At 34.1% G+C, this 24,202-nt stretch overlaps 1 protein-coding gene across 14 annotated transcripts in view; it reads left to right on the forward strand.

Moving 5' to 3' along the window:
- NFIB (nuclear factor I B) overlaps positions 1–24,202 on the forward strand; it is a 416,044-nt gene that overhangs the window by 386,628 nt on the left and 5,214 nt on the right. For 3 of the 14 annotated variants that reach the window (XM_074330380.1, XM_019739145.2, XM_074330382.1), the window contains exons 9-11: positions 2,532–2,697; positions 5,722–5,804; positions 15,693–15,781. The exons of 3 other annotated variants lie outside the window; for them this stretch is intronic. In XM_074330380.1, coding sequence (XP_074186481.1) covers positions 2,532–2,697; positions 5,722–5,804; positions 15,693–15,781 — 338 coding nt within the window. The remainder of the gene's footprint in view (positions 1–2,531; positions 2,698–5,721; positions 5,805–15,692; positions 15,782–24,202) is intronic. 8 more of the 14 variants (XM_074330381.1, XM_019739146.2, XM_074330383.1 and 5 more) reach the window with 4 other exon arrangements.

Below are 24,202 nucleotides of genomic sequence, written 5' to 3' on the forward strand. Positions count from 1 at the left end.
GCTTGTTTTACGTATATTTCAATTTCTTTATAAGTTAAAAGGGCATATTAGGTGATAATCTGCCTATATTGTTCTCAGTTTTTCTTCATATTTTCTAGGTAAAGATCCAGCTTCTAAGAGAAGCATCTTACTCTCATCTCAATTAAAAAAAAAAAAATCCCCTCTCAGGATTTTGTATAATAGGAGCAATGAACTAAGTAGGATAATCCTTTCCTAATGCTGTTCAACTTCATCTTCAGATGAGATTTCTTTCTTTCCATATCTACAGTATGAAAGTTCATCTATTAACAGCGTTAAACAAGAAGCTTTATGGTATAGCTTCGTCTGTTGAACTACTAGAAAACTGAAAAGAAATAACCCGCTCATTCTTGTGATCTTGAGTTTCAGAAAAATTGACTGTGTTGGCTTGGGAATTCTTTCTTTGTTGCTTTCATTATTATTTTTAAATGAAACGTCTGTTGTTTCATGTTGATTCAATTCCAGTAGACACAGCTTGCAGAATGGGCAAGATAATAATATTCTGTCACAGCATTTCTTGACATTATTGTCATTCTTCTTCTGTCACGTGCTCTCAGGTAGGTATTGTCAAATTGTTTTGGTGAACACAGTATACAGAAATGCTTTACCACCAAGTGTACCACCAATGATGAAATGAGACTGGTCCTTTTTCTTGAGTGAGATATATAAAGCAACCTTTTGCAATGTTCAAATAAGCAGATGTTGATGGTGTACTTTAGAAACAAACTTTATAGTCTTGAAAGGAAAAATAGGTCTGTATAGTAAACTGCAGTTCTTTTTTTTTGTTGTTGTTGAGGAACATTATCTCTGCTTTGAGTTTTAACTCCACCTCAAAACCATTTGTGTTTCAAACCAGGACTCTTGATATTCACCTTTTGTAGCTCTAAAAATGGGGGAACAATGAGTACTTGTTGACCTGTAGTCGACAGTGCCTTCCCCATATCTTCCAGCACTGCACTGATTTTGATTGTTAAGTCAAGCAACTGAGATGCCTTCTCCTCCCCACAGAAATTTGGAGATTAATTACATTGCTGCTGCACCAATTAGAGTGAGACAGTCATGCTATTTAATGGACTATTTTAAACAAAATTAGTTTAAAGATATAACTCGCATAGGCTTCCGTTGAGGGAAACTCTGGTCAATTTTCCTGACATAAAGTTAAATACTTAAAATTACTCATGATGAATAGTCAGGATATTCAAGAAGTCCATTTTCTTCATAGAATAAATAATGTGTCCTCTGAGGAACCCAACCAAAGCCTTAGTTCATGTCTCTAAGTTACAGTATTTAAGTGTTATTAGCTGTTCCTCTTTTTCTCTAAAGAAATGTCTGCTTGTAACTTCTGTGCAGGTATTTAGATAAATATTCTGCTCCATTGCTTCTTTGCTTTTAGCAGTGCTGATTATAAAGACTAAATATTTGTAAAGAATACCCTCATAGCAAATTGTTATGTACACCATGCAGCGGAGAATTCCAACGTGAGTGTTAATTAAAAATAGCATTCTCTGTCTAGAAAAATACATTCAAGTATTTCTTCAAACACTGTACCCTTAGGATTTTGTCTCCTACCACGGATACTATTTTTGTACCCAGAGCTAAAACTCAGATAATAATATCTTCTCTATCATCGCCCAGGGGATTTTCTCAGTTAATTTCCACAAATGTCAACAATAAATGTTTTGTATAACTCTCCAGGTCCAGCAATGGAAGAGTAACTCAAATAACAGAGTATATTTAATTGCCCTCTGATTGACTACAGCACATTTTAATTTACTTTGGAAATCTTCTCTTTGTAGGTGGGAGGTCAGACTAAGTTCAGCATTTTATATCATTGTGTGGATCTGAAATTTTAAATGCTTTAAATATCATTCTATCTGCTTGTATTAGTAAATCATCAAAAGTTGAGTGGAGCTCCTAGAATCTAAATTAATTGCCTGATGCGTGTGTCTGAGTGTACCTGTGTGTGAGCAAGAGCTAGAGGTTTTGTATGCAGAATGGGCCTTGACTATAATGATGGAAATTATTGTTTGATGTGTCTGATCGCCTAGATATTCTTGTCTCTTTGTGTCAGTGAAATCATCATTTAGGTGAAAATTGTTTTCTGAAAGCCCAAACTAGCTTATTGTAGAAACTGAAGAGCAGAAAAGAAGCATTGGTTCTAATTCTCACTAGCTCAGCAAAGACTTCCATTTTAGCTTTGGGCTAAGCATTTAAGTCTGCATTTGAGCTTTCTGGCCCTACTAAATGAAAGGATCAGTTCCCTGGCTCTGGGGGTGCTGTAAAGAGGAGTTAACCTATATAAAGTGCTTTGAAGGTGAAGACTTTCTTTGAAATGCTGCTGCTTCGTATTGCTACTAACCATTGGTTGACCTCTTTTATCCAGACTGGAGAGGGGATGTATGGCGGTTACACATAGTGTGCAGGGTCCACCTGGCCGTGTGCTGAGTGGAGTTGTTGGACAAGATGACTGCATTTTGGATTGCTTCACCCGGCGTTCTGTTTTTGTTTTGTAGCCTAACAGCAGTGGTCAAGTAGTAGGGAAAGTGCCTGGCCATTTCACTCCTGTCTTGGCACCCTCTCCCCATCCCAGTGCAGTGCGACCTGTGACCCTGACCATGACAGATACTAAACCCATCACTACATCCACTGAAGGTGAGGCAGCTTCACCTACAGCAACCAGTAAGTATTTCTGTAGGAAATGAGAAATGTCCATCAAAGGCACCATTGGATATCTGATCCAAGGTGGAAAACACGGCAATTTTTCCAGCTACCCAACCAGATGGAGATTTCTCATTTATGTGGAACTGGCAGGCATGTATGTGGCCTGGCTATCACATGCTCTCTCTTATCAAATTCAATCAGTGCGTCATATTTGAAAAGGGAGAAGCTTAATTGTTTGAGTAAACAGCTATAATAAAAATAATAAGTCATGCCTGCTTGTTCAAGGTATACATCGAAAATGCACTGAATAGTCAACATAACACAGTGTGCAAAGTTTTTCTATCACCCAAAGAGAGATTAGATAATTGTTACTTATTGGAACATTCCTATAGGAATCAAGTCCCTTCACAAGGCAGACGGAATCAGTGCCTCCTCTGTCAGATAATTGCATGTTTACATTACTGTAGGTTATGTCATTGTGAGAAACAGTCACACAGCGTTGGAGACAGAAAACATCTCAAAGCTTAGTATTAGGCACATGTAATTTACCTGCACTTTCATAAGACTTCAACTTAAAAAAAATTTTATTTTTATTTTGCCTATCATAGCACATCAGGTACACGCTTTTTAGCATATGGCCATAACATTTTAAATGTCAGAGATTTAGCTAGTGAACTTACATATCAATACCAATAACTCAAATGATTTCCTTCTTCGTTTAGAATACTCATTAGTACACAAAGAATTATTACACAATTTTTCAATTGGCTTCATCCAAACTACCAGCTTCCTAGAACTGGAGCTGCTGTGCATAGATTGGTAGAGTGGAATGGATCGAGTTCCAGACAGGAGGAATTAGCACACTCCTCGTCGATTATACATACTATATCTTAAATTCAGAGCTTCTGCTTTCTTACCTGGAGCAAGAAAATCCCCATGCTCTGGAGAGTCCCATGTGAAATTACACAGCCAATTAGAACCACCACTGGCTCTTTCTTTCTCTGCCATTAGAAAGAGGCTCTTTTTGTGTGTGTGTGTGTGGCTTCTGAAAACCTAGGAGGGAACCCTACAAGAAAAAAGACAATACTTTGAGTGTACAGTGCATTCAGCATTTCTTTCTCAAAATTCATGAGGCCCCAGAGACTAAGTTCATATAGGCTTGTAATTCTCATCAATAATCATTAAATGCTTAATAATCGGATTGTTGGTAGAGGGTCCTACACTAGTGAGCACTTTTTTGAATGCACAGATGGATGAGACGTAGTTAAGGAAGACTAAAAATTCTTTCACTCTAAAGATTAGCTGTGTATAGTACAGTCACTAAAATACTACATCCCAATTTTGAAAGTGGATGTCTTGGAATCTTTGAACAAATAGGTTAGCAATTTAAATAAAAGAAAATAGAAAGCAAAATCATCACAGTTCACTTATGGGAGTAGAGTCAGCCTGCTTGTCAATTAATTGTACTTATACTCACATACAGGTTGATCAAAAAGGGATCTGATTTGACTAATAAAATTACAAAATATTCAAAAGATGGCTGCATCAGTTCATTTTCCACTCTTGTAGTAAAGAAATATAGTGAGTCATTTTTCTTTTCTAGAAGCAAACTTGTAGCTCCAGCTTCTTAGGCACCACTGACAATGAGAAATGGGTCATTGAATTGGTCAGTCAGTACAATGAAAGATAACACAGAGGCCGTGGAAACCTCTTCCTCATACTTGAAAAGAATGAGTAGCACAGACTTGGTGCCTGGTCTGTTAGGGTGAGGCTCTTCACCAGCTGTCCATGCTATGTGTTGAATTCCAGATGCCTGGAGATTGAATAGCGGCCATTGGTTGCATATGGCTGCCCTTGCATGGGCTCTTTCTTCAGGAATAATTAAAAGGTGAATTGTGAGTATCTTCACTGTCTTAAAAAGTTGACCTGAAAAAGCCTCAATAGATCAAATTCTGCAGTCCTGCAAATGAACATGGCAGAATTAATATATTGGTTTTTAAAAAGCCTTTTAAAAATTAATGTCCTATTCCTAATTAATCTGATGGTTTTACACCAAACAGTTTAGTTTTTTTTCAGACCTATAGATATACTATAAATGGTAAACATTTAGTTCTTCTGTTTAATCCAACATGGAGCAATGGGATTGCTTAGGGCTGGGAAGATACATTAGTTCTTTCCTTGTGAAAAGAAACAAAATCCTTTAAGAATAAGGAGATGTTTTTTTGAAAAATTCACTCTGTACCAAAAAGCACCTGTACAAAGAGTACTTCCAAGGAGAGACTAATAATTTAAGGAGCATTCACTGTATCTATTTACTTACCTGGCGGCCATGTATTTAAAAAGTGCCCTCAATTCCCTGGGCCATTCACAAGAAACTGACTATTTGTGCTTATGGAAAAGAATTTTTTTTCTTCTCAAAAACATTTCTATCAAGCTTAAGGTCATTTTCACATTCAATAAAATACTGAGCTAATTTATTCTAGATAGTATAATAAAAATAGGCTTCTCCTTCATGTTAGTCAGATTTTCTTTTAATAAGACTTAAGTGACATTTTTCATCCTGTATCATCAAGCACATTTGCCTAAATCTAGTCATTGAAAGCTTTCACTTTTGCCTGACAGACTCTCAGTCTGCTTTTACATTTAGACTCACAGACCATCATTGATTATTCCATTATTAGACAATTAATACCTGCTAAAAAGGCACACCTAGGAAAAGAGCCCTTCTGTTTTGCCAGTCTTTGGTACTCCTGCAAGACTAACTGGAACACGTAAGTGTGAGATGCCCCCACCAAATGATGGGATATGTTTTACCAGATCGATTTTTGGGGAGGGGGATAAACTAGTTGATGTGAGGTCAACCACCATTTCTTTTAGCTCACTCAGCGATCACTCAGACAAAAGAGAAGAAACATAGACACACTTTTTTTTTTTTTTTTTTGTGGTTGCAAGTCCCACTTCTCTGGGTTTCTTTTACATGGACAGGGTGTTCATTCTGATAGTTCACAATTTTTATCTTTGTTTTTGTTCTTCCTTAATCAGCCTACACAGCCTCAGGCACATCTCAAGCCAATCGATATGTGGGACTAAGTCCAAGAGACCCATCCTTCCTACATCAGCAACAGGTGGGCAAGTTTCACCCAGGTGTAATGGTGTAGCCGCGCTTTCGCACTGGTGCTTTTCTCCATGCTGCTTCTCAGATCTGGACTCAGAACGGGGCTCATGGGGCTTCTGAGAAAAAATTTGATTATTTCATTTTCCAAAATATTTTCTTATTTACTCTTTGTTTCTTGCCTCTCTGAGAAGGGTTTCTCAAATTGGCTCAAGGCCTTTCCTATCTTTTGCATATATCGATGACTTTCATGATCAACAGTATTTCCTCCAAAGAGTATTTTTCTCAGTCTTTAGTGGCTGTTGAGAACTTACTAGCCTGTAGCTTCCAAAGACAAAAATTGAGAACTGATTTGAAAGCCAATTAGGATAGAAGCAGTACACAATTTGTGTTTTTGAGCTCTTTCAGATTTTCCAGATGTTTTACTCCCCATTTTGGTGTTTTAGTCCAGGAAGAGGAGTTATGAAGCTAACATCTCAGGCGACACATCATGCATTTTTTAATAGGTTTAAATTGGTTTACTGATTTCAGTTGTGATAAAACACTTTTTTTTTTGTTCTGCTTTCTTACATCATTTATGTTTCAAGTAGCATTTTAAATTTCACATCTCATTAATGCTGTAAATTTAATGCAAATGAAATGTTTACCCAGACCATGAAGATGTACAGCCAGGATTAATGGTGACTTATAAGCCAGTTAGCCACAGTCAAAAGCATGGATCATACCAATACAGAAATCCTACGATTCTAGTTACAGGATGACAGAAATAATTGTCACTACTTCAGAAGTTAAATATATTTTATGATGCATATGTTTGCTGGGCTCAAGTTTTGATAGCTCAGCAGTTTGAGATTAACAGTGTACAAAATATTACACAGGGAAAAATAGTCTATAATGAATCAGAAAGAGCTAGTATTAACTAACTTGCTCTTCATTTATAATCTAAGTTGTATGTGCTGGTGTGTGAGTTTTTACATATGTAGTAAGCCTGCACAGGTACTCAGGCCAGTTTCTTTTGTTCTAGACCTGCCCATCTTGCTTATGCTTATTGTTCCTATCTTAACTGTGCTTCATGTGGAATTCTTGAGTCCTGCCCAGTTGCAGACCAAGGTGGGAGACTGCATATATTAAAGGTCACCACATGCAGAGTTCAGAGAAAATCATAAAGATGATAGCTTATTCAAGATACTTGATGTTTTGCCAGGTTTAAAAAAAGAAAAACAAAACAAAACAAAAGAGTGAAAACTAACTGAAAACATCTGTACACAGTTATGAAAATACCAAGTAATAATTAGTGGTTTTGCCAGCCATTGGCTTTTCAACATAATTCTCTGGAATGTTGCTTTTTTCACCTCTAAAATTGCTATAATATGAAATGTGTTATAATTACTATAATATGGTTCTATTTGACAAATGTATATGTGCGTTGTGTTTTTAAGAAACATATGCAGGATTTACAGGTTTAGAAACTTGTTCTTTAAAAAATTATTCCACGTGTTTTCATAAATATTTTTGTCATGGGATTTACATTATTCTTTATGACACATCTCTAATTTCCAGTTAATTTTTAATTCATAGAAACATGCCTCCATCATTTAAAACCTTTAGCCCCAAACAGTCAGAATATTATAACCAATTCCATGTATTTAGAAGCATCTCCCCTCCCCCATCCTAATCTATAGAAGCTTTAATTTTTTTATTGATCATTTATGACTAACGTTAGAGCCCCATATAATTATGATCCCAAAAATTCGTTATATAAAAGTTACTTCTTCTTTCACATATCTAAGGATAAATCAAGCAAAGTTAGAAAGCATCACGAACACATGAGTCTCAATGAAGATAGGGTTCTGAGCACATTTTAGTTGAAAAATATATACACATGTATATGAATTGCAGAACTTTTTTCATCAAGGACCACCACTTGTTTTTTAAGTGGACAGTGTCAAGTAAGACCCCTTACAATATAAATGTGATTTGTTTAATCAAATGCAGTTGATATTTATAGAATATATAATGTGTATTGATCCTTGGAAGAAAAAACTATATAACTTCATAACTAAAACTGTAATGTTGAGTTTTAAATGCCATGCAGAAAGATAATTGGTCCTCTGTATAATGATAGAGTTAGTCCTACTTTTTGAATTGAAGAAGCCCACTGTGCCAAATTCATAATGAGCTACAATTTTGAGGCATGCAGAAAATGAATGTGTATGCATATCATACTATACATGTATATTACTAAACTAAGCCTCCAGTTAAAAGCTTATTTTATCCTTTCAAATGTTAAAAGAATCATAGAGATGAAGTTTTATGTTTACTATCCAGGAACAGAGGGACAGAAATAGTCTAAATGACTTCAGTAGAGTAAAGGTTATTCTTTTCTACAGCAGAAATGAGATTGATTTACTGTGTCCTTTCATTACTTTACAAAGATTTAAAAGAGACCAGTCTTCTAGCAGCAGGTTCTAAATGCATTTGGTTTAAAGTACTCAATGATGAATGAAAAGGAAAATCAAGGGGTACATGAAATAAAGGTAATCAATCATTTTATATTACCTAGGAGAAATTTAAAATTAGAAAGGCAATGGTTTTAGTCTGAGAGGGTTCTTTTAAACATCCCCCATAACCCTTAATATACATGACCTCTTAAGAATAAATATTGTCACCAGGTACATTCTTCAGTTCATTGGCGGCTGCTTTATAAAGATTTATCCTTTTAGGTTATGAAAAGTATTGATGTGCATTGCTGAGTGCTATTTTTCCTTAGAAAAGAACTTTAATACACCCTACATAAATTAGAGTTAACAATAAATTTTAAATTGTTGAATAATTTTGACTGTCATAAACATCTTTCCACAAAATGACACTAAAGCAGAGCTTTCAATATAGTAATTTCTAGCACATAAGGATATTGGCATTCTGAAATTCAAATGGAAGAATGTTAAAATTAACCCTGTGTTTCACTTGTAAGAGTAATACATTCATATTTGCAAATCTGAATACTAAAAATATATGCTTCTGTACCCATTAACTTAGTACCCACATAGTTGTTACTAATTATACATCTCCATGTTCCTTTTTATAATGATTAAAACTGGTTGCTAACTGCCTTGAAATACTAGTTTTTTTCTGACTCAGGAATTTCACCTATCATTGTGATATCTCAAATATGATATTTAAGTCTAAAAAAGAAAATCACATGATCATGAAGAGTATTTCAAAAAGATTCACGTAAACCAGTTAATAATTTGTCATTGAAAACAATTCTAATTATAATAATCAGCTCGTGTCAGCTGATCAGGACTTTAAAATTTTCCGTTATCTCCTAACACAATCTTGAGTGTTATTCAAGGTTTGGGACAATTATCTTAGTTAATACATCCGCTATTGGCTTAGGGGAAATGAAAATGAGAACCTCCATTGGAGCTTCATTCCCCTTTAACTTTTCTGTTGGAAGATGGTGTGGTGGCTTGAAGAACTCGTGGGTCCTGTTTTGGCAAACGGAACGCTTTAGTCTCTGCTGAGAAATGTCTTTTTATTATTTGGAACTTTTTCAGAAGTGTTAATGACCTCCTCTCTGGCATAACTTCACAGAAGTTTAGTAAAATGCAGTGTTTCCTTTCCTCCTTATACTTCATGCACAGCCTGTGCACATTCATTGTGATAGGCGGTGAAGGAACTACATTTCCCAAGTTTTGTCTCTGAGAAAAGAGGAACTATATAGCAGCGTGATGGATGTTGCTTAGAAAATACAAAAGTTATTTTATAATCCAGTCTAACACTTTTAGTAGAAATGGCAGATATGAGACAACTTACTTGAATTAGCACCAGTTCCTTATCTGGCCAACCTCATAATAAATTTGCTAAATTGAAGGCCTTCTTTCTTTGCTCTGATAGAAAGTTTGATAATATAAGAGGGTCTAGTTAACTTTATTATCACCATTTTATTTGAGTGTAAGATCGTAATAAAAATATAAATCCTTACTATTAAACACTAATACAACATATTTTTTAAAAAAAGCCTTTTTACAAGTTGGAAATAAAAGTTTGTAGCTAAGAAAACTTGTTTGGAAGTAAAAGATTGCTATTTGAACAGCTATTGAAGTGCATATTAACCTTTGATATTTGAGTTGAGATTTTAGATGGAACAAATGGGAGGTGACTTTTGCCTTCCCTAAGTGAGACAGCAAGGTCAAGTAAGCCCTAGTTTATAAGACATAAGGTTTATTGTCATAATCTCAAAATTATAATCTCCTGACTATATACGCTACTATTAGAGCTAATGAATGAATGGCCTGATCAACTCAGGTCCTTGCATTACTGGTCACAATTGCATGGATTTTATTGGTGCATGTCACATCTCTTGCATGACTATATAATGCTACTATTTCAATTTCAATTGCTGGACTACTTTATATCAAAATATTTTTAAACACTTGATATAATTTTGAAACTAGAATTTTAAAGTGCTTTTCATTACACTGAAACTTTCTGTTACACCAAATGTCCTTTTAAAGAAATTGTCTCTATAGGATTTTTAAAAATAAGAATATTGATTGAAATCTCTTTATAATATTTGTCCTAGCAAATAAAATGGCAAAGTCAAAGCTAGGTACATTAAAACCTCTGGAAAGTTACTTTTTTATTAGAGGCAAGCATTTGAAATGACACAAGTGGACTATCAACAAACTTTTCAATAAAGCCAGGAAGCAGGCTATCAACACTTGGGCTGTTCTTATTGTGTCTGTTATCATAATTGACAGCTTGACGCAAAACCCTATCATATGACTTCTGGGTAGGTATGTAAATGGATAAGAGGTCACTTTTCACATATGCTGGTTGGAAAGGAAACACATTTAAAGGAAGTTTCAAGTCAAAATAATGGCTATGCAAATGTTTAGCTTTTTGACTAGTTCTTAAAACAAAACAAAACAAGAAAACCGAAACAAAATGAAACAAAAACCTTCTATAGTCTGTTTTTTTTTATCATCCATTCATTTATTTAGTAACTTATTTTTACTTGTTATCAAAGACTAATATCCAGATGAAAACTATTGTAATTAATGTAGAAATAAAATTGTGTTTCCTGAAACCTTAGATTTCAATCAACAAAATTACAAGGGAAAAATTATCTTCTTTTTGAAAATATTAACTTTAAAAGATCTGAGTTAAATCAGGGAAGTAAAGGAAATTCTGAAGGTTATAATTATGGACATTGCAGCTTTAAATATTCTTGGACTGCCCGTGAAGGCGAGGGTAGGGAAAGAACAATGACAGGCAAACTGGTGTCCTAGGTGAGAACCAGGGATTTGGAATCAGGAGGTTAGACACGAACAAAGCATGTCTAACCTTGCTATCCTCTATCCTTATTTTGGAAAGGAAAATGAAGAGGTTGAACTACCCAAGTTTTCAGTTCCCTTGAAACTTTAAACTCTACAAGGTAAAGTTGCCTCCATCTAAAAAGCAACAACAACAAAAACACTTTTCATTTTCTAATACTTATGGTTTATGGTCAGCAATGTTTAATTAGTTCATGGACTATGCATACCCATTTCACTTAATGCTGCCATGCTAATTAACTTAAACATCAAGAAGCATAGGTTTCAGAAATTGACATTAGGAGTAACTGTAAGGTACCCGGGTGATCTTAAAAACCTTTTTTAAAAAAATATGTGTTATATGTCCCACATGTAACACAATTTTATTGTGACCATTTTGCTTGTTTACTGGGGCTACATCCTATTCATTCAGAGGCCATTTTATTTGCTCCGTGATAATTAATAGTAGTAATAAAATAGAATTATACTAATCTAAGAGTTAAAAGTATGACTATTGGAGTATTAATCTTTTTTTAAACAACCTCTCCCCCCAAAAAAATAAAAACAACACCTCCACCCCCAAAAATTTGTTGCCTTGAGGCTATCTGGAGAAATGAAGAAACCTACGAGAACATAAAACACATCATTTAAGATATTCCCTTGAGGTCACTGTAAATTAAAAATAAAAATAAAAAAAGTGAAAAGGTGAATTTGCCTGTGTTGATTATGCTGTTCACAGTTTAATGGTTTATTGGTTCAATTGAGAGCTGATGTCATCATGAGGCACTATTAGTACATCAGGCTGTTTGCTGAGTCTAGCAGAGTAGAACATTTTGCTTACCTTCTTTCTTTTATTCCAAATCTAATTACTAAGTATTTAACAAAAACCCCTTTTCATAACAATGGAGGGCCCTCCTTTGAATAAACGAATGTATTCAGAAATCACAAGCAATATTGATTCTTTCTGGCCATCAACTTACCTGCATGAATATTTGAGTGCAGTGTAGGACAGGATGGATAGTGATCCAAATCTTAGGTGTTTCCCCTTGTGCAGTTTTCTAAGGGAAACTATGTGGTTCCCATCATTGTTTTTTTGAAACAATCTCATTCAAGTTGGGAGAGGAACAAGATTCTTACTCCAGAGAGTTTATGGAACTTCGACCACCCTATGAACATAGGCTGTGAAATCTTGATCTTCGCTTCTCTCTTAGTTGTTTGGACTATTTCAACCTTATCCCTTTACTCATAGCTCTTTTGGAAGAGAATCGTACTTCCTTACTTCACCTTTTGTTTGTTTTTGGAATTCTGGCAATAAATTGTTTCAATACAAATTTTACCTTAATTCTCTAGACAATCTAATTTCATATTAGTAGGTGCATATAAATTAAAGAATTGAAATGATTTATATGAATTTGCATTTCTGGAAGAGTATGCATATGATCAGGTCTGTCTATACGGTTACATATATAAGAATTGCTGATCACCTACACATACAAACAAAACTTTAACAGACTAAATCTCTAAACTAATCTGTACCCGGTATTTTAAGTTTGAGTACTATGGAGGGGGGAAGTAATTTCTTAATTTTTGAGGGAAAATAGTTGAAAAAACTCATGAGTTATTGAAATTCATATACCATTTAAAATTAAAGTTTTAAAATTTAATTTAAAAATGAATTGATAGCCAAATATTATAACACCGACTCACTCACAAGACAGAAACTGAGGCATCACCACACCAACCTCAAATAATATTGTCATCTGTTATTTTTAACTTATTTAAAGCCTACTGTAAAATTCTTTTTGTTAGGAATAGTGAACTATACTAATACCAAAATTATTTAACATGCCCCAAAAGAAGCTTACATATACCTATTATTAACCTTTCTTCACATAGAATTTGTTAAAAATTTGCTAAGTCAGGACTATCTTGGTCAAATAAGATTCTTAGTAATTGATTTAATTAGGAATTAGTTTCACAGAAATCTTAGGTGAATACGTGATTTCTATTTTAATTGTTTCCCCTACTCACAGTATCACTGCAAACTTTTCACTTTGTCAGGAAGTTTATTAATTCAGAGATGCTTTATACAAAAGAAGCTACATTAATACATTTTTAAATCAACATGATGAGGGAGGCTTTTGTTGAAGTAACCTAGTTTAAGTAAGTTTTGACATATAAGCATGTATAAAGATATTTCCTCAGAAATTTTTTAAAATGTTGATAATGCTAGCCCGCAATCTAAGTAATTAATTTAAATTATATTTTATGTTTTCAGTAACTGAAAGGAAATTAATTCAATACTAGTTAATATCCTGCCAATTTATTTGACATTAAATTATATTATTACATATAGTCAGTGATCATTTTGTATGTATTTAAGCATATTTTCTGTTTGGGATAAAATATTCTTATTGCATGTATCTGAAAGATGAATGAAAATAAATAGCTACAGTCAGGTTTAACCCCTTTGACTCTTCGGAAAGAAAAGTCCGAAAGTCCATTGATTTTAAGTATTTCACATGTGGCCAAAGATAACCCACTTGAAATTTTTTGGAATGGTAAACAAGTAAACAAACAAGAAATTAGCAACATGAATGACAAAATATGAACAATTTATATATGCAGTTTTCCCAGGAGACATAGAGTTCCTTTAATTGTCTGTGGGACAGCAGGCCAATCAGTGAGTGATATTTAGGTTTACCTGGCTTTGTGAAAGTGTCTTCTGAAAATTTCTCCAGTTTAACCTGAGAGCCCCACAGTAACTAACCTGAAGTTAATAATTAGCAGAATTATCGTGGGCTATGCCTAAATATATTCCTCCCTTCTTGAGAGTGTTTAATTGACTCAAAACTAGGATTTTCACTGACTAGAGAAGAATCAGTAAGAGTTCCCTAAGGTAATCTTCATACAAAATCAAGTTTTTTGAATTGGTTTTAGATTATTTTCATAGTACTGCTTTTTTAAAAAGTGTATTTTGAAATAGACAACTGGCTTACTGTTACTGTAGAAAAAACAATTTCAGATTGCCTCATCACATTGCATTTGTGATTAGATGATCCTTTAAAGAAAATTTTGAGAACCTTTAAAAAAAATCTTGCCATAAAGTTTGTCATCTGTTTGATTTAAAATAATCAAATGTGCATTTTCTCCTTTATACAAGTATTATCCCTTTTAAGAATATTTTCCATTCTAATTTAGTTTACAAACTTGTGACTTCTTTATGACATATATCCTGAACAGAATGTACATGTCTATCACTCTATTTATCTAACTACATACCTATTTATCTATTTATCTACATTAAGGGATTTTTTTTTTCAGTTCTTTAAATTTCAATATTACCTTTACCCAAAATATCAATATAATTAAAATATACGTTTTAGAAATCTTAAAAGGTATTTTTGGATCCTCATAGACTGTAGAAAAATGAGCAAAAACTATTATTCTAAAACTCCAGAATCACTTCTACTTGAGTATGTAGAAATCAAGAGTCTAACAGGAAAAGTAAAGATTCTTAATTACCATTTTTTTAAAGTCATAACATTATCAGAAAGGATTGGAATAATGTATCATTAGAGACACTTGGCTCCAATTATCATCTTTTAGAAATTATCACTGAAAAGCAGCAAACAAGGTTTAGTGGATTGCTATGAGTAAGTCATCTTTTCAATGCAAGATGCAGTTAATTTACAGCATGGCTATCTAAAGATTAAAAATCATGATTTCCTAGTGGTTTTTTTTCCTCCCAAAGCCAGATAAGTTTACTTTCTTAAGCATAAAAATAAGCAATATATCTTTTCAATAAATCTGCTAGCACTGTAGGGCAGCTGTTAACCAAACAGAACTGGATAGGGTTACTTGAACAATCTCTGAAGGGCAGAGCTGATGATTCGGAGATCTGGGAAGAATTTGTTTCAGCTTGTATTCAGTGCATTCCTCACTCTATTCAGATGTGGTAAAGTATTTGAAATGCCATTATTCTGAGTTTAAAATAAAAGTAGAAATTCTTATCAACTCTTTCTAAATGATGCCATTGTGAATAAAACAAAATTAGTAAACATCTAAAATTGAATATCTTGATGCTTCTAAATATGTCAGGGACAATGTTTATAAGGTGGGGCCTTTCTCCTCTAAACTGCATGTCTTTTATGTTTTGCAAACTGCATGCTTACAATTATTCTTTTACTCAGTGCAGATTATTTGATATGTTGCATTAAAAAAAGCTTTTTTTAATTTTCTTTCTAAAATATATCTCTCTATTGAACATTAACGTTTGCTTTTATTGCAGCTCAATTTGTACTCTAATAATGTCTAATTGTTATGTTCTAAGCACTTGTTTCTCTTGTATGCTTTAATTAATAGAGAAGCATATTGCAATAGCTTTTTCTAAAAAAGAGTCTAGGAATTTTGCTTTTCAGAGTAAGGTTTTTCTTTTGCATTTTTTTTTTTTTTTTATGTTGCCTCTTGGGAAAGTAAGGTTAATGCCATGTACAATACTAGTTTGCATGTGTTCATTTAAATACTAAAAACTGTAGTACTGCTCGATCCATATCTGACTGCTAGGTTTCAATTGACAGCTGAGGATTTGTGACTGGACCATGAATCAAAACGGCAGGCATTTATACCCCAGTACCAGTGAGGATACATTGGGAATTACTTGGCAAAGGTAACATTTTAATTATTTCCAACCCTACACTTACACTTAAAAATGACATGAGCTGTAGTGTTTGTTTTTAACTAGCTTTATAGAAAATATATGTTAAAAATTTAGTTGTTTTGGCTATACCACCCCTCTTTCCCTCCCCCCCTCTTTTATTTCTCATGTAACTGCAACTTCAAATTAATTTGGGGCTATAACATATGCTAATTAATCATTGGAATTTCTAAGTGCTGTAAAATGTTTTAAACAATTTATAATATTTTTCTTGAAGGGGGTGATTTTGCACTTAGATATTAGGACCTGAAATATGAAATCTGTTTTAGGGAAGATTTTTCAGCTATCTGAAGATAAAAGCATTGGGCTTTTACATTATAGGTCTTCTCTTTTCAGCTCTTTCCTGGACTGCTAACTTTAAGCCATTTACTATTCATTTATTCCCCTGTCAGAGGGGAAAAGCTAGAAGAAAAATTTCAAATTAGTCAATTTAACTGTTATTAGCAGCACTCATAAGTTTTGGAGTGGGAAGATTGTTGGAATCAATAGCTAAAGAGGGAATTTGGTTTAAATAAAGTTTTAGCTTCTGTTTGTACATTGATGTGAATCATTGAGAATTGACTATTTGGTAGGCTGAGAAAATTACTCTAAAACTTCATTTTCAAAACTAGTTCTGATATTGTCTCATATGTTGGTGTTAGAGAGTAAGTAGTGCTGCATCCGCTTATATATTATTTTAATAAAGAACAAGTTCTATCAAACTGACAAATTAAATAATTAAAATTCATGGTATAATCATATGTAATAAGAGATAAAAATTTACAGAAGAGAGTGAGGTAATCCCATAAGGAGTTCACCAAAAGTAGAGCCAACGTAATTTCCCAGGCCTGCTGTGATTGTAATCCTCTCTTTACTGAACATGCCTCTGTTAAAAGTACATACTCAGATATCAGTTGTCAGTGGGCTGCCCATATCCATAATGCTTGATAGAAACTGCTAAAGAGTGGAGTATAAAAAAATTAATTTAATAAAATGTCCATTTTTACACATGTGAAAACTAAGAAAATTAGTTGGACTCTGTTTTAAAAACTTGATGAGTTTTTATTAATTCACTACCTAAAATGAATACAACATGACTTTTCCCCTTTTTAAAGGTTGGTATAGCATCCACTTTAAAATGTATACATTTTTACGTATTTTGATTTTTTCCCCCCAAGACACATATAATTCCTGCATTTGGAAAAAGTACAATATATACTTATAAAAAAAGAAGATAATCTCAATGAAATCATCTTATGCAAAGTCTTAATAATTAATACTCTTCAATTCAATGAAAATATCTTACTTAAATTGTCTTAAGTATTTTTAATTTAATTGGGTTTGATAACACTGTTTGGATTTAATTTTATTAAATAAATTCCTTATATTCCATACTCCGTTAGCAAAATGGCCCATGTCTGCATAGGAATTCTACCATTTATAAGAATTGCAAATTAGATGAAGTGTATTTGTGTTTTTAAATGTGGCTATAGCTATGTAAACTTTCAAATCTGTGGATTACTGATTGACATTTACTTATCTAAAATAGGACAGCACCTCTAAAGTACATTAAAACCAAATAAGTATATAAATTATATAAAATATAATTGTGTCTAGTTTCTAGTAATTTTTCAAAGAAAAAATTGATATCCCAGAAAGGAAAAGGTGAGTGGACAATGAATCACCACAGAACACAATGTATCAGAGTGAGTTAATATGATGACTAAACTCAGTTCTTAGGAGAACATTGTTCATGTTACAAATCCCCTTCTTGGTGAAAAATCGGTGTAGTAAGCCGTTTCAGGTCATAATGAGTCAGAAAAAAATTCAGAATTCATTTAGCCAAGATGTCTTCTGCGCCTCAAAATAGTAATTGTTTTATTAGTAGATAACAATATATAGAATGGCCTTAATGCTTCAAAAAGCTTTTAAAACGTTGCTTTTGGTTTGTTTCTTCCGTTTTTATCATGATTCAAAAGGCACATAATTGGTAATGGCAGGCATCACGCTCATGCGTTCAACAGGTGTTTACTGAGTCTGTGGTGGGCTGTCCCAAATGCTGTGTGAGTAATACAGATGCTCACAGCCCTTAAAATCTAAGTATTATATAGTTCAGAATAAAAACACTCAAATAAGATAGCAGTGTGCTTTGCTTTGTTACAGTTTTCAAAAGTACGGTAGGTACAAGTGGAGTCCATGTTTGATAACACAAGTAGGCCATGCCTGTGGTACAACATATTCATACTTTGTTTATGGTTTATAGTTTGTGCCCTGTGGTTATTTATGAAACTATTAATGTTTTTTCTTCTATAAAGGATATTGAAAAAGGAAATCATAAATGTCTGTAACACTACTACTTTTACAGCAGATAACAGTCATCTAAAATCTTTAGGGCACTGTTACAACTTTAAAATTATCTGAATAAACTGAAAAAAATATGAGGAAATGTAGATATATTCAACCAGAGGGCTAAATAATTTGCCTTTGTCATAATGGAATAAAGAAAACATCAGGTTATTTTTGTTGCGGTTGTTGCTTTTTGTTTTTCACAAAAGGCAATCCCTGGAGACTTTGTAGTAGAAAAACCAAAGAAAGTGTTTTGGTTTTGCTCTGTGTTTTGGCTTCACTTTGTTTTGTTTTGATTGTTTGTTGCCATTACTTTCCTTATATGATCATTTGCCATGGTCACCCCCTTTGCTGCTTTATACCAATCCTCCTGTAGAGGTGTTTCCATGTCATCCTTTTTCGGGACTGAAAATGTCAGTGCTGAGGGAGCTGTGCAAGTATAATCAAAGCTGGAAGATTTTCTCCATCCTTTTCCTTCCCAGTGTGCTGCCCGCCTCCTCCTCCCCCCTCCCCCCCCCATGTATAAACATTCCCTTAAGAACCAAAGCTGACTCCTTTGGAAAGTTTTCACAGACTTATTAGGTTGCAACCCTGAAGGTGTTTTGTTGTTTTGACCTCAGAATTTTGTGAGTCGTGGTGTGTGTGTGTGTGTGTGTGTGTGTGTGTGTGTGTGTGTGTGTTGCCTGTGCCTAAGTGAATTTTTCTGTCTAACCCGAAGGTCAGGTATCACAGTTAATCCAGAGTGTAATCTGTCGGTGAATGGCTCACTTCTGCTTGAGTCAGGAGGGGCTCAGCTCTCAGGAGGGGCATGGGTGATGAGTTGCTTATGCTGCTTGAGGGTACTGTTGTGTCTGTGCTTTGTCCTCCAATGTGGACAAATTACATTGTTGCATATGTGAGTTATGTGGGTATAAACAAATATATCAGTTAACTCCCTAATTGGCTTTCTTTCTGAAACTATAGCCAGAACATAGCTTGTACTATCAAATATGAAAGAGCAATATAATTGAATGAAAAAGAAAGCCAAAGGGCAATCCAAGAATAATATAAACATAAGTTATTTTAAAACATTGGAGGGAGTGCTTTATGCAAAAGAGAAACTGGATTTATTGTTTCATTCCCTCTTCTCTCCCTTCACCCCTTTCAGGAAAAGGCAAAGCCACAAGTGAGTGGCTGTATGTGTCTGATGGCTTATATAAACATAGAAGAAGCCTTCAGATGGCTAAAATAAACATGTGCGTGTTACTGAAGGATATGTTTACACAAACCATTTGCTCAGCCTCTGAAATAATGAATAAATGAAGATTTTACTGAAATAATTGGAAGGGTTTTTGTGTTTCTGCTGATGCCATAATTGAATGGCACCAAAGAGACTTTTATCAGCTATTTTCCATGTTACATGTGTTAGCAGTTCCTTTCTATGAGTTGAATACTTCATTCTGTAGTTACTTTACACATGTTTTTGTAAGAAATTGTCGTTTATTACTGCAATTCTAGAGAGTTGCTTGATTTCCCAAGAGAAATTTAGCAGCCAGTAAAGATTATTTGGATCTGGTTGGTCAGGAGTGGGGGGGGGGGGGGCAAAAAGGAAGGAGTAATAACATTCATTTCATACATACAATCTTATTTGCATAACACTGTCCTGAACCTACCATTTTCCTTGCTTTGTCCACAAAATTTTCTTTGTAAAATATATATCCTCAATGACTTAAGAATGAATATTTAAACAAAAATAATCTGCAATATAGGGTCACAAACCATATGTTGGTATATAAATATGTGTGTATATATGGTGTATGTGTGTACATGTGTATATACACACATGTACATATGCATGTGTGTGTATGTATGTACATACACATATATACACGTATGGTACTTGCATGATAAAGGCAGCATGTGACCTATCCATAGGTAGTATTAAAGAGTTAACTTTTATTTCAACATTACACTTAGACTGATCCCTGCAAATTCACTAGGTTAGCATTTCCTGCTTTCAGTTTGTTATCTTGACACATAACTACAGTACAACAGCTGGGTTGTTCCTGGAGTTCCTGGGGGGAGCTTTATTCTCAGAGTGCTGAATTTCCTTTTCAGCTGTCAGCTCTAAAGTGTGTTCAGAATGTTCAACTTTTCACACACCGTTCTGGGCCCCTAGCACCACTCAGGGACTAGAGTAGAAATGTGGAGAAGGTATACGAGCCCAAGAATCTTTGCTTCAGGGAGGAAAATTGCAAAAGCCAAACTTGCACACGACCATTGTTGGTAACAGGGTTGCTAACTAGTGTTGCTCTTTGTATTTGAATAATCTATTTAAACGAATTACTCCGTTCTCATCAGAATCATTTGCACCTGTTATGAAATAAAAAATAACAATGTTACTGTTCTTAAAAAATGACATTATGTGGTGTTCACCCACATGCAACATCTGTGATCTGGCTGTTGAAAAACACATTGGGATTTGTTGTAGTTTTGCCTAAGTTTCTCCATTTGTAAAGAAAGATTTGCACAACGCGTTTCCTTTTTATCTAGGAAACTCTTCAGAACACTTCCTAAGAAATTAATTGTATTCCAGCCAGACTTGCATGCTGCCATCCCACAGGAAATGGGTCAGCAATCCATTAAGATGCCATTAGATAATCTAATTTGGAACTTAATCTCTAAATTAACCGTGCTCCATACTTGAAGCATACTTGAGAGAAAGAAAAAAAGTTTACGTTTGAATCGATAGGGGAGCCGAAGCGTGAAGAAGGCTGTTTGTTTTTTCTGTAGCTGTGGTCACGTCTCAAGCCGTCTGGTAACCAGGAGAAACCAGACATGATGTAATTCCAGATTGAACTTGAACTTCAGGGACTTAGGATAGGGGAACAATGGACCATAAGAATCAATAATGTCCATTTTCCACATGATTATGTTTGGAGCTTTAAGTTAACCTTTATGGGAGAAGCAGCAGGACCTGCAGTGTGACCAAAATGAGACGATCCAGAGACAAGATGTTAGAGGAAAGAAAACAACTTTTTCCGTGATATTTTCTGAGCAGCACTGCAGATTCCAGCAGGATTAGAAAAGTTCCCGCTCTGCAGTAAACCGGTGGCCTGTTCAGAGCACTCTTTGTTCGCTTAGGTAGGACAAACTTAATCTTACGTTTCCTGTCAGATGATTTTTGGCAGCACAACGGGAGAGGGAGGAGCAAGTTTCAGAAAATTCCCAAATGTAAACCTTTCTCATTAACCCTTTGCAATGAAAGGAAATATGTTAAACACCTACTTTATCTGAAGATGTTTTATGCAAAGTGCCATATTTACATATGTATTACACCTCTAAGAAAGCAGCTCCTTCAGGAGCCAAAGCAACATTTATTAACTTACCTTTTCTGATTCTTGTGTTTGCTAGTGCTGTTCGTAGGTACCTAGTAAATCTTTAGTCATATTTACTTAATTACAAAGCATAGAGTAGATATAATAATAAGCATAATATCAAATTACAAAAGAATAAAGGCAAAAGCCTATTTAAGTTCAAGAAATTGAAGGATGCAAATTTTAAATATTCAGAAATTGTAGATAGTTACAATTATTTTCCTCTTTGTTCATTTTTGTTTTATGTGATGACAGATTTTTTTTGCACCATGTGAACAGAGTAGCAAGTATAAAAACTAAAAACATGCTCAGTTCCTCAATCATTTGTGATTTTGTATTCAGAATTCTGATATGAATAAGTTCTTTCATTTAGTGGTAAAATTGTGTAAATAACACTAATATTTACTTTTAAGTGAAAATTATTTGGGAAAGAATCACTTCTTGCTTTTGTATAAAACTTACATTTCTGTTTAACTTAGTATGCTTTGGCTGTTTTCTCTAGTGAAAAGCACTATTTGGAAGCACTGTTTTTGTAGAAATTTTGTCTGCTGTTGAAGACTCACATATGCTAATAAGGGGAGCTGTAGCGCTTGTGACAATGACACTGAAAAGGAGCCCAGGGATAGAGACGAATACAAACCGGAGAAGGAGGATGGAAATCCACAAGCAGCATTCTCCGCTGTAATAGTCTGTGGGAGGAGATCAAATAATTACTTTGAGCCTGATAATTCCATATTTTTTTATTGGCTAAAACCTCCCACAGCTGCATAAGTTGTTACGTGTGTGTGTGTGTGTGTGTGTGTGTGTGTGTGTACTGTAATGTATTTACAATTAGTCATCTTTATAATGATTCTCTTTCATTTTCCGTTCTAAAACATGAAAAATATCAAACATAATTTTTTACAAATCTACTCAATTTGGCCTATTTGGGGGAAGGGTATTTTTCTTATGTCTAAAGTAAACATTTTCAGGAAATTAAGTTTTTATTACTCTTAAGTATATAGATTGCCTTGTTGAAGAGTCTTCTAGGATTTTATAAGAGCTTTTTACTAGAGGAGTACAGTAATTGTAATGAGAACATTTAATATTTAGCTGCAGTGGTCCCATACATAAGGGCTCTTCTTGCCCTGTGCTCTTCATTAGATAAAATATTCCACTGGCACATGCCATTATTTTACTTTGAAAATGTTAGTCCTTGCAGATGGTAAAGTTAACATTCAATCCAGCATGCCCCAATAAAAAACACACAACTGAAACAATTGAATATAAATTAATGAGCTTTGATGACCTACCGTTTTGATATGTTACTTCAAAACCACTGGTCCCCAAGGAGTAGCAATAAAAAAGGCTATTTACCTACTTAGTTAAGAAACAAATACATTTCTCTTTCATTACTATGAAGTGCTATTGCTTGCAGTTAGAATAATTCCATGAGCCACCTGCAGTTTATGATATTTGGCGTTTCCCAGAGAGCCCACAAGAGTACTTTGCAGTTCAGGTAAGAGCTGGCCAGGGAGCTTTCCGAAACAGATTATTACAAATAGTAATAATCATTAGATATCATCTTACATGCAAATAGGGTCGTTCAGATGGCAATAATGAGCCTTAAAAAAGGGGGGAATAAATCAAAGAAACCCAAGATCTGTGTAGAGCACTTTGGATATCTTACTTCTAGGTTAGAGTCCTCTGAAGTGGAACTCAACAAGCAACTATTGACATACAGCCACATCTGTATGCACATAATCAATGCAAATATTGCATTCAGCTGAAGAGAATCTGGAATTGGATAAAATGCAGTTATTTGTGTTGAAGTTTGAACTCAAGAGTATGTCTAAATGATATGGACCTTAATTCATAGAATCTCATTTATAATTCAGGGATAATATAAATTCTTGTCCAGGGATAAAAAGTAAAGTGAGTCTCATGAAAGAGATGAAGTGTAGTGGGTAAGAATATAGATCCTGGAACCACATTGCTATATTCAAATCCTGCCTTTTACAACTTAGTAGCAACATGAATTGGGAAGACACTTAACTTCCTAGTTTCATGTTCCTCATGTGTAAAATCAGAAAAGTACTAATATGTACTTTTCTCATAGGTTTGTTTTGAGGATTGAAAGCTTTTAAGTAGGTGAAGCATACAGAACAGTGCCTGGCACTGTTACTTAACACATACTATATAAGTGCTAGCAGCTAGTATATTTATTACCATTTTATTCTAATATATTAATGAGTTGTTAAATAGATTCTTAATATATAATAATATATATAATGATTCTTAAATATATGAGTACTTAAATAATACCCATATATTCCTTCCACTGGTCTGACTGAACATTTTTTCACAAGATACTCTGTGCAGCCTTTGTGTTATATTGAAATAAGCAGCCAGTCCAAATGTACACACATATACAATCCAGGACAGCATGGTTTCTAACTTAATACTTAATTAATTTGCCTTTGCTTTTTGTTTTCCAGGCAGATTTTAGCTTTTAATAGGAAAAATTGTTCATTGTGCATTCTGGGGGAGATACTAATATCTCTGTGTTAATATTGTAGCAATAAAATTAGTAGTATTTAGCTAAGGAGGTAAAAAAAAAATTCCTTCTTAGGGATATTTGAAACAGGTGCAAAGGAATTAAAGGCAAATCCTTCTTTTAAATTAAGGTATTTATTTATTTTCCATGCTTTCT

Source organism: Rhinolophus sinicus, linkage group LG04, assembly GCF_036562045.2.
Source record: "Rhinolophus sinicus isolate RSC01 linkage group LG04, ASM3656204v1, whole genome shotgun sequence".
Taxonomy (NCBI): Eukaryota; Metazoa; Chordata; class Mammalia; order Chiroptera; family Rhinolophidae; genus Rhinolophus; species Rhinolophus sinicus.